Source organism: Indicator indicator, chromosome 37 (genome assembly GCF_027791375.1).
Source record: "Indicator indicator isolate 239-I01 chromosome 37, UM_Iind_1.1, whole genome shotgun sequence".
NCBI classification, from domain to species: domain Eukaryota; kingdom Metazoa; phylum Chordata; class Aves; order Piciformes; family Indicatoridae; genus Indicator; species Indicator indicator.
In genome coordinates, this window is record NC_072046.1 from 4,691,805 (window position 1) to 4,703,618 (window position 11,814).

The 11,814-nt window shown below is 48.6% G+C and overlaps 1 protein-coding gene and 1 pseudogene across 1 annotated transcript; one reads left to right on the forward strand and one right to left on the reverse strand.

Moving 5' to 3' along the window:
• Positions 1 to 7,470: 7,470 nt before the first annotated feature.
• On the reverse strand, positions 7,471 to 7,776 carry LOC128978455 (feather keratin Cos1-2-like). Its single transcript, XM_054396398.1, has one exon. It carries the CDS (start codon positions 7,774 to 7,776, stop codon positions 7,471 to 7,473), a length of 306 nt encoding a protein of 101 aa, XP_054252373.1.
• Positions 7,777 to 10,433: 2,657 nt separating this feature from the next.
• Positions 10,434 to 11,141, forward strand: LOC128978611 (feather keratin Cos1-2-like; annotated as a pseudogene).
• The last annotated feature ends 673 nt before the right edge of the window (positions 11,142 to 11,814 follow it).

Genomic DNA, 11,814 nt, shown 5'->3' on the forward strand with positions numbered 1-11,814 from the left:
CACATCATAGAGAGGTTTCACAATCTGACTGTATCCAGGAATGTGCAGTCTCCAAAATCCCACTATGCCGAGGAAGCGCAGAGTTTCTTTCTTGTTGATGGGATTTGCCATGGTGGAGACTCTGTTTATCACATCCATTGGGATGTGACGGCGACCATCTTGCCACCGCACTCCCAGAAACTGGATTTCTCTGGCAGGTCCTTTCACCTTGTCTCGCTTGATAGCAAAACCAGCTTGCAAGAGAATGTCAATGATTTTGTTACCTTTCTCGAAGACTTCTTCAGCAGTCTCACCCCAGACGATGATGTCATCAATGAACTGAATGTGTTCTGGAGCTCCACCTTTCTCCAAAGCATCATGGATCACTGCATGGCAGATGGTTGAACTGTGAATCCACCCCTGGGGCAAACGATTGAATGTGTACTGAATGCCTCTCCAGGTGAAAGCAAACTGAGGCCTGCATTCCTCTGCTATGGGAATAGAGAAGAAAGCATTAGCAATGTCTATGGTAGCATACCATTTGGCCTGCTTGGATTCCAGCTCATATTGGAGTTCCATCATGTCTGGTACAGCTGCACTCATGGGTGGAGTTACTTCATTCAAGGCACGGAAATCAACTGTCAGACGCCACTCTCCATTCTGCTTTCTCACAGGCCAGATTGGACTGTTGAAAGGTGAATGAGTTTTGCTGATGACTTTCTGACTCTCCAACTGACGAATCAAGTTTTGAATGGGCACCAAAGAGTCACGGTTGGTTCTGTATTGTCTGTGATGCACAGTTTGAGAAGCAACCGGCAGCTTTACATCCTCTATCTCATGTTGTCCCACAACTGCAGATTCATCTGAAAGCTCAGGTCTAATGGACAACTTCAATTTTCCTCCATCAATTTCTACAGTTGCTATTCCAAAAGCCCATTTGTAACCCTTAGGGTCTTTAAAACGCCCTTCTCTCAGAAAGTCAATTCCCAAAATACAAGGTGCATTAGGACCTGTTACAATAGTATGTTTCTTCCACTGCTTCCCAGTTAAGCTTATGTCAACCTCTATCTTAAACAACTCTTGAGATCCACCAGTGACTCCCTGAATAGTTATAGATTCTCCCCCTTGATAATTTGATGGTATTATGGTGCACTGAGCTCCTGTGTCAACCAAGGCCCTGTACTTCTGAAATTTTGAAGTGCCAGGCCACTGGATGTACACATCCCAATAGATTCTGTTATCTCCATTATCCCTTACCTCCCCCTGGCGGAAGGCAGGGCACCCCTAATGGTGGGGATTACCTCCACATGTACAGCTGGCACAACGTCCAGCACCAGAATTAGGATCACTGTTGGAGCTATCAGAGTTGTTCTGGGAAACTGAGGAAGCGACAGCTACCCTCCTGGTATTGCTACCTCGGGATCTGCCCCTCTGCAGCTCCCGTAACCTCTTGAAAAGATCAGAAGTTGGTTGACCATCCCATCTGTTCATGTTCTCACCAAACTGATCACGCAGAGTTATCCAGATACTGCCACGTGATTGCCTCTGCTGTCTGTTTTGGTTTGACCTATTCTGGAATGGCCTTCTTGGAGCACGTCTGTTCCTAACAGCTGAAACTTGTATCCATCTGGAGGAAGAGGAATTAGAATCATCCCCCTTCATCAAGTTGGATATGGAGGTTTTAAGTTCCTCCTTCAGCTCTTTCATGCAATTCTTCATTTCTCCAGACAAAGTTTCAATGGCTGAAACCAAAGAAGTACGTGCAAGACTATCCTCCAACTGCCTCATTTGGTCAGTGAAATGGCCAACAGTAGGAGGTGCTCCACCATAATTTCTTGCCACAATCCTGCTTGCCAGAATAGTAGCATAATTAGGAGGAGCAAGCTTAATGAGCTTTTTGGCAAGGCCTGTTCCAACAGGAATTTCATCAGGATTCAGAGTCTTATGATCTCCATACATTACTTCTCTCACAGCAAACTCTCTCAGACGCTTGATTCCCTCAGCTATTGTGGTCCAAGGCTTAGGGTTCCATGGTAAATCATCTCTGCTGGGGTACCTCAGCGAGACTGCCAGTAGGAGGCGTGCCCACAGAGAAACTTTACCAATGCACTTGCCTAGGTGCCTGTCTATGCCTGTATCCTTTGAGAGCATCCCCAACTGAGAGGCCGACTTGTCACCTACCACCAATGCTGGGGCTCCCATATCAAAACACCTGGCTAGCCAAGACAGGACTGGCTCATTATCTCCTCTGATGTAATCCTTCCTCACATGTCTAATTTCCTGTCTGGGTGCATTAGCTGACTGTATGTCATCCTCATCATCATCATCATCATCATCATCCTGAGGTCGCTGTCCCCATAATCCTATTTTAATCCTCCGTTGAATTTCTTTGAGTTCAGAGGCACTACCAGCAGTTGCTAATCTACCAGGGTCTACATCCTGACCTACATCTCCATCATCCATGTGGGGTCTCAAGAGGTCTACCAGAGTTTTAAGGCTAACCCTCTCTTCCTCATCAGAAGGATCTTTCTTAACAGAGGGATCCTGAGTAGAAGGACCCTCATCTCCATCTGCACCATCTCCTGCAGCATCTGCATCTCCTCCTGCAGCTCCTTTGCGCTTTCTGGTGATAGTGGCAACCAAATTTACTGGCTTGGTTTTCACATTCACAGCAGAGTTGGAAGAGCAAGTAGCCTTATGTCTTTCTTGATACAGTGCTATCAGTAGCCATATGATTATTCCAAGAAGCAACAAATTTAAGATTAAGGCTAGTACAAGATATCTAGGGTACCACTGGTTACAAAGACCCTCTGTAGTTGTAAGAGGAGTAACAAACTCATATGTGTCTGCTAGCAGATCCATAGTTGAGTTACCATAGCTTCTTAGCCCAATAAGACCATAACAGAATTCACCAACATTCAGTAACTTGTTCTTAACCCAAAGAAACGACTTATATGCCACATATCTCACAATCTTGTCTATCATGCAGGAAACGGCCCATCTGTAAACAATCACACTGATAACAGAGGAAATAAAATTACTCAAAATCCAAAACAGCTTCATTTTGCTTCCTAATCTGAGCAGAAATAAATCACAAGCAATCGAGCCCCGAGTTGGAGCGCCAAAAATAAAAAGTGTGTCGGTGTGAGCTGAAATTCCCCCCCCACCAACAATAACCAGGCTAGCCCAGTCTGGAAGCAAATGAAAAGCTGTATTTACAAGCAGAGTCTAAAATCTACAATGAAATGCAATGAATATGTACAAATATACAAAATTCACAACATTCACAAATATATACAATCAACAGAAAAAGCACAACCGATCTCCCTTTGCTTCCCCCCAAGGGGACCCTCCCAAAGGGGCCTCCCTCTCCCAGGAGCTTCCCCCCCAGACCCCCCTGGACAGAGAAGCAGAGTTAGTTAAGCAGAAAATTGTTAACTTAGCTGCCAAGGTCAGTGTGTTATCTTCAGCCAGAAGAGAAGAAGAAACAGCAGCCAGACAGCCCAGCAACTGCCCCCACTGCCGAACGCAGAATGTGCAGAATGCCTACTTTGTTTTGGGTAATAGTTCTTAAACATTTCTATCTATCCAATGGAAGTGTTTAGAACAATCGTTATTTTGCTTTCTTACACCCAATAGTGACTTATTTACATTCTTTCACTTTCTCTGTTCTGAACTTTGCAAGGAAAAATTAAAAAGACAGTTTCAAACCATCACAACCTGCCTGCTCCCCCAACACAAACATGAGCGAAAAGTTACATACAAAACTTTGCCAGGCCCCATCCTCAGCTCCTTCCCACAGAACACTGCTGTGGGCTCCTCTATCTCTGCTGCTGTTGGCAGCATCCTCAGCTGTGATGGAGTGCCCATCAACTCTGGGGGCTTTGACCTCTCCTGCATCACCAACCGCTACTGCTGCAGACCCTGCCACCCCTGCTAGAGCTGCTGGCAAAATCTGTGCACGGGAACATCCAAGACATCAAAATATGGTGCTGGACAGAAGATAGAGCTCCAGGCTATCATTACCTCCTTACACTCTCTTCTCTCTCTTCCTTTTACTGTCACTGTCACCTAGTGCCAGCCCAGCAGGGACCACCTAATGCCAGCAGCCTAACTGCAGGCCAGGCAGATGGACTCCCTGCAAAAGCTCCACCCAACTTTGGTGGGTGAAGTCCTTTCTGCCCCCTATTGAGACACCTCATTTTCTTCTCTAGACTAATTAAAATTGTGCTGCATCCAAGCCTGGGCCTCTGAGTCCTCCTTTCTTCTCTGGTATCTCTTCCAGTATGCTCAGGGGAAAAGGCAAAGGAAAGGGGGGCTGTGACTTTGTGAAGGGAATTTTGTCACTTAGCAACATGGTCAGTTAAATTCCTGCCTTCAGGAATGAACTGATGGTCACTGCTGCCAAGGGATGTTCAGCCGAGTGGGTGTCTCACCCTATCTTAGCTCTCTTGGGTAAAGGCCTTGGCAGCTCTCCCTCGTGTTCTCTCCTCTGCCCAACTACACTTGAAGAAATCTCACAACTGACAGGCACCTTGGACATTTGAAGCAGGGAATGAAGAAACCAATACACCCAGGTGTTGTGGTTTAGGTTGAGCGTTAGGTTCAAAGCTCTTGAAGCACTCGCACTCTGCTCCCCCCACTACACTGGGTTGGAAGTTCTATTGGATTGAGAGAAGAGGTCAAAAGAACAGCCCGGAGGCTGAATGAAAACCAGGAATTACAACACCACTAAAGAGGAAGCACACAAAGGGAGTGATATAAAACCTGACCAGCTAAGCCCACAGTGCCAGAGCAAAAATCCCCCTGTGGCCATGATATCACATGGTTCCTCTCCCTGTTCTGGCTGTGGCTCCTCCCTACTTCTTGTGAGAAAATTAACCCTCTGCCAGCCAAACCCAGGACATTACCCTCCTCTTGTTCTGTACCATCTACCTCATGCCCAGCACAGTAAATTATTCACACCAAGGGAGGTTCAATTAGGAAATTAGGAAATACTTCTTCCCAGAAAGAATGTTCAAGCATTTGAAAAGGCTGCCTATGGAGATGGTGGAGTCACCATCCCTGGAGACTTTTAAATAACACCTGGATGAGGTGCTGAGGGATGTGGTTTTGTGGTAGTATCTTAGCAGTAGTGGTGGATTGTGAGCTCTAGGTGAGCCGTTGGACTTGAGAACCTCAGTGATCTCTTCCAACCTCAACAATTCTATGCTTCTATGATTCTTCTTCCCACCTGCATGGTCCAGTATTTCATACAATCATAGAATCATAGAATCAACAAGGTTGGAAAAGACCTCAGAGATCATCAAGTCCAACCTATCAGCCAGTGCCTCAGGACTAACTAAACCCTGGCTTCAAATGCCATGTCCAATCCTTTTTTGACCACCTTCAGGGATGGTGACTCCACCACCTCCCTGGGCAGCACATCCCAATGGCCAATTACTTTTTCTGTGAAGAACTTTCTCCTCACCTCCAGCCTAAACCTCCCCTGCACAGCTTGAGACTGTGTCCTCTTGTTCTGGTGCTGCTTGCCTGGGAGAAGAGACCAATGCCCAGCTGTCTACAACATCCTTTCAGGTAGTTGTAGAGAGCAATGAGGTCTCCCCTGAGCCTCCTCCTCTCCAGGCTAAACAATCCGAGCTCCCTCAGCCTCTCCTCACAGGGCTGTGCTCCAGACCCCTCCCCAGCCTTGTGCTCAAGACCTCTCCCCAGCCTCGTTGCCCTTCTCTGGACACATTCAAGTGTCTCAATATCCTTCTTAAATTGAGGAGCCCAGAACTGGACACTGTACTCAAGATGTGGCCTAACCAGAGCTGAGTACAGGGCAGGATGACTTCCCTGCTCCTGCTGGCCACACTATTGCTGATCCAGACCAGGATGCCATTGGCTTTCTTGGCTACCTGGGCACACTGCTGGCTCATGTTCAGCTGCTGTCAACCCCCAAGTCCTTTTCTGCCTGGCTGCTCTCCGGCCACTCTGACCCCAACTTCTTTGCACCAAGACTCTTCAATGTCCTTGAGAGAGAATCTGGGAGGTACAAACTCTGGAGCACCCTGTGGTTTTCCCTGTGTAACCATGGAGAGGACATGAGGAAATGTGATGAAAATCCCACTCCAGTCCTAGCTGCATGGGTACCTGGTCTGTAAGTGAAACAACCACAAAAGGGGATTTCTTCCACAAGAAAACTGTTTCAGTATCCAGTGGTGAATTCCCCAAACAGAGCAGATCTTAGTTCTGATTCTCTTGAAGTAACTCCGAAATCATCTTCTCAAGAAGTGAATGCTTCTGAGCAGGATTAGAAGGGCCCTGACTCCAGCCAAGTGGAGGAAAGGGACAATCAGGTCTACTGCTCTGTGTGGATCCAATGGCCTGTCACATCAGTCCCACAGGAGCAGAAGGCTCCAGTAGATGCTGCTGCACATCCAGCTACAGAGGGCTCAAACCCGTCTCTGTGTCTGGGTTGACAGGGAGATTGCAAGAGCTGAGTGTGTTTGAAAATGAAGAGAGTCCAACTGGGAATGAGTGGCAAAAAAAACCTGCCTTGATCTCTTGGAGGATGTTTCTGTTTTGGGGTTGATGAGGGAGGTGCCAGTTGCTACTACAACACTGCACCAGCAGCAATATTGCACCAGCCAAGCCCCCCTGATTCCCATCCATAAACTGATTGGTCAGTTGGAAAGCCAAGGGCTGATCAGCAAAACTGGTCCAGCCTTCAACAGCCTCTCTGGAAAAAGTAAATGTCTAATGCAGACAGGAGATTGACAGTGGCCTGGCTGAAACTTAGAATCCTAGCATCATAGAAATTGGATCATTAAGGTTGGAAAAGCCCTCTAAATTCATCCTCTCTTGAGGAGAGCAGTAACCAGTATTCCTGTTCACATGATCTACTCCAGGGTCAAGGTGGAATTTCTAAGCAGTTACAACAAGGTGGTGGAGTCAGTAGGGATGCCTTCACAAACTTTAAGGGGCAGTGTGTGAAAGAACTCTCACTGCAGTGTCCTACCCTCCAATGCCTCTGGCAGTGAAGGGTTCCTCTGTGCCTCCCATTCTATTGCCCCTGCTAAGCTATGGCTATGTCCCTCAGCAGCCAGCATGCAGACAAAAAGACAAGCTCAGGGACACAGGCAGGGTTGCAGCATTTTTTTAATGAGTGTAAAGAGGAAAATGAGGTCACTGGAAGTGGAGGTGCCCAGCAAGAGGAACAGAAGCAGCAGGAAAAGATCTGTTTTCACTTTCCTGTGGTAGACTCCCCACAGGACATTTGTTGCCAGCCTGAAAAAAGGACACAGGCTCAAGGGTCCCTCCAGGCTGGTTTCTGGGGTCCACACAGCAGTTTGAAGGGAGAGAATTAAGGCCAAGGAAGAGAGAAAAGGTGTAAGTGGGAGTCAGGGAAGGTGAACATTTGCCATGTTTTCAGAACGACAAGAATGTTGCCTTCCAACCTGTTCTGAGTGCCTGGGGGCACCCTCACCGTGGCTATTAAGAGCATCTTTAGCAGGGGCGGCAGGGTCTGCAAGAGTAGCGGTTGGTGATGCAGGAGAGGTCAAAGCCCCCGGAGTTGATGGGCACTCCATCACAGCTGAGGATGCTGCCAACAGCAGCAGAGGTGGAGGAGCCCACCACAGTGTTCTGTGGGAAGGAGCTGAGGATGGGTCCAGGCAGGGTCACTATCACAGGGGAGGGCTGGATGGCAACGGTGGAGTCCTGGCACCTGACACAGCAGGGCTCATTGCAGCTGTTGGCCAGTGGGGTTGGGCCACAGGGCCGGCAGGGCACGCAGGGGTTGTAGCAGGACATGGCTTGGGCTGGAGGTTCACCTGGACAAAGGACAGGATGTAAGCATGTTTCACAGGATCACAGAATGTTTGAAGAACATCATGATAATGCTGTCACAAAACACCTAAGGCCTTCAATGTCTGAGAATCACAGAATGCTAGTGGTTGTAAGGGACCTCCAGAGATCATAGAGTCCAAAGCCCCTGAGTACATGGACAGTCTGCCAAGAGATTTATCATCTTCACTGCATCGTCCAGCCAGAGCCTTATGAAGAGCAGCCTGATCTGAGCAGCCTGACCCATGCAGCCTCTCCCCTAGTGCACAAACCGGAAGCCACCACAACATGTTCCAGAACTGCTTTCCTCCCTCACAACAAGGCACTCCAAGACACAAAATATGAGAAAGGCAACAGCAGCTGAGGCACCTACCAACTGAGCAGATATCAAAAATCAGAGGAGGAACAGAAAGGGGGTTCAGACTCACCTGGTTCCCAAGGAGAAGGAGGCAGGAGAAGTGGATGAGAGAGCAGGAGCTGGGCTGCCTTTTATACCTGCCCTTCATTGCCACAGGACCAGAGGCACCTTGGCAGAGGTAACAATTTTTGCAGAGGCTCATCTTGAATGCAAAGCATCACAGCTAAGGACATGGCTGTGTTCTCATTTCCTGCACTGCTGCCTTTTCATTTCCATGTTTGTGTCAGGACCACACCCCACTGAAGGTTTCTTGGGAGCACTGGGTGGAAAGGCCTCAGGATTTCCAGGTCAGGAATGCAGCAGTGCAGCCAGAAGAGTCAAGAGAGGTTCCTCTGAAGTTGGCTGCCTTCTCTGAAGCTACAGGAAACGGGAAGACAATCTCCTGACATTAACCCAATTTTGAAAGCACTCCCTCTGAAGAAAAAAGCCACTCAAAGGGCCAGATGCTATTAATTCTGATTATGATGAACACCTGAGAGCATCATGCCTCAGCCTCTGCATCAGAGGCTTGCAGGGAGTTCCATTTTTTCCACCTCCAATGAGTGTTCCCTAGAAGAGGTTGTGTTGCTGTTGCCCCTAAATCAGGATTCTTCACCCAGGGTGCCAGACACCAATCAACTCACCGAGTGGAGAGATTTGTCTTTTTTTCTGTTCTGCAGGATCAGTGCCAGGTGTCTAACCACAGGCAGCTCAGCTTCCCAGAGACATTTTGGGCTTTTTACAGACAACAGTAACAAAGAATGGGCTGCCCCAAAGGAAATGATTGGTCGCCTGAGCTTGTGCAAGAGAAGTTTCTTTTTGCATGTCCTAATGACTGCCCATCTCATTATGTAAAATCTCCTCTCAAAGGTGAGTTCCTCAGTAGCATAATTATTAGATTTCATATAATTATGTGTTAATTTTAATAGATGATGTATATAATTGCACATATTGTATTCATCAGGAACTATTTTGAAAAACCACCTGTGTGAGATGATAGTTCCCAACCCTGGCCCATAATTGCAGAGAAGCTCCTGCAGAGATCTGCTGAGGGGATGAGGGTGCCCTGGGCAGAAGAGGAACCATGCTTGCAGTGCAAGGCAGTGCTTACCCAGTGGGTGCCTGAGGAAGGCAGCCAGGATGAGATAGCCGAGGCGCATGCTGAGACCGATCCTGCTGTGTGTGTGAGAGAGACTCCAAAACCCACACGTCCCAGGCAGAGCCCCAGGAGAGCAGAGCTGCTGGAAATGACTCTGCCAGGGGCACAGCAACTGCACTGGGGAGGAGACAATGCTGCTTCTCAGCACACCTGCAGTGCCTTTGCTCTGCTCCTGCCTCCTCCAGCAGCAATATTTCTTGCACTAGCAGCCAAAACCTCTAGAGTGATGGACCCTGATAAGTTTAAATTCGTTGTGGTGAAAAGGGTCTCTCCTGGCACAGTGGAGTCCTCCCAACCCTAGTTTGAAATGCCTGCTCCTATGCATGCCACTGATGCTCCTTTTCAGAACACTCTCCCATCCCAGGCTCCACAACAGAAAAAAAAAACAAATGCAGAAAGATTAAAAATTTTGTCTCTTGAAAGTGAGAGGCAAAAAGGGACACACCAGCCCTTCTGACACAATTTCCTCTGCAACAGTGTCTCCTTCCTTTATGATTTTGTCTCCTCAAGCTCTTGATGGGGTTGACCTCTCTTGTTTCCCCCCGTGTCTAACCCCTGTCAGGCTCATGTCAGCACACCTCGAGGCTGCAACTCTCACAAACACAAGGGTCAACATCATGAAATCCTGCTGACACCAACTGTCCCAATCAGCCCACCAGGCCCTGTGCACTTTTTCCCTCTGCTCAGAGACCTCTCAGTAATCAATACATGAAGTTTCCTGCAACACTGTCACATCCCATCTCATCCAAACTCCAGCCTTTTCACTTGAGCATAACCCTTCCATTCTCAGTGTCTCCAAAACAGATTGGATCATTGTTTGTCCTCTTCATGCTTCTCTCCTTTAAGAAATAAAAAACCCAAATACTTTTAACTTCTTCTGTAGAATCTGAAAAGAACCTCAGAAGATCAGGACTTGCACTGACATGTGTGTGCTGCAGAAATTCTTGGGACTCTCATTCCTGCACTTTCAGCAGGACCAAAGGTGGCAGAAGGCAGGAACTGAAAAGGCAGCAGAGCAGGAAACCAGGACACAGCCTGTGCCATCAGCTGGGATGGTTTGCATTTGTCATGAGCTGCTCAGAGAATTCTTCCTTCCACAAAGCTGCTTCTGGGCCTGAGGCACAGCAGCACTGCTATAAAAGGCAGCTCAGCTCTCTCCTCCGTCATTCATTTCTCTCTCCTCCTCCTTGGGAACCAGGTGAGTCTGAAGCCTCTGGTCCTTCTTCAACATCAAGTCTCTCCTCAATGTATGTCTCAGCTGATAGAGGCTGTCCTAGAGCAGGGCTGGGAGCTGCTTGTGCTGGGGGCGGGAAGAGGAGAGAAGACCTGCAGAGAAACTGCTGGGCTTTGACAGGCACAGTGTATGCCTGGCCGTGAGGTGCCTTGGCTTCCCTGGTGGTTCATGTCTGCTTCTCATATCTTTTATGCTTCCCTCTGTTCTGTCTCCCAAGTGAACCTCCAGCCCAAGCCATGTCCTGCTACAACCCCTGCGTGCCCTGCCAGCCCTGTGGCCCAACCCCGCTGGCCAACAGCTGCAATGAGCCCTGCTGTGTCAGGTGCCAGGACTCCACCGTTGCCATCCAGCCCTCCCCTGTGATAGTGACCCTGCCTGGACCCATCCTCAGCTCCTTCCCACAGAACACTGTGGTGGGCTCCTCCACCTCTGCTGCTGTTGGCAGCATCCTCAGCTGTGATGGAGTGCCCATCAACTCCGGGGGCTTTGACCTCTCCTGCATCACCAACCGCTACTCTTGCAGACCCTGCCGCCCCTGCTAGAGCTGCTGGCAACATCCCCAGGCAATACCTTCCAAGATCACAACACTCAGTGACGGACAGAAGATAGAGCTCCAGGCCATTATTGCTGCCTTCTGCTCTCCTCTCCGTCTCTTCCCTTTGGTCTCCTCTCCTAGTGACATCCTGGCAGGATCCTCTTGGCTTCCCACCCTCTACAGACCAGACAGAGGCACACTCTGCAACAGCTCCATACCATCTCAGCCGGTGGAACCTATGTTGCTGCCTGTCAGCCACATTCTTTTTGTATCTGAGCTCATTAAAGTTGTGTTGCATCTAAGCCTTTGTCTCCTTGTCCTTGTTTCTCCTCTGGCAACTCTCCCAGCCTGCTCAGGGCAAAGGATGGAGGAAGAGTAGCCTGGGACTCCCTGCAGGGGTTTTTGTCACTTTGCCACATGGTCAATTACTTTCCAGTTTTCAGGAACGAAATGATGGTCACTGCTGCCAAGGGATCCTCAGCTGAGTAGATGTCTCACCCTAGTTTAGCTCCCCTAGGCATGATCTATGTTACAGCTCACAAGCACTTTGAGCATTTGAAGCAGGCAATGAAGACACCAATGCACCAAGGTGTTGTGGTTCTTGCCAAGCTGGCAGCACATCCCCCTAGAGCACTTGCCAGCTGCTTCAATCCCTACAATGGGATGGGAAGTGGGGAATT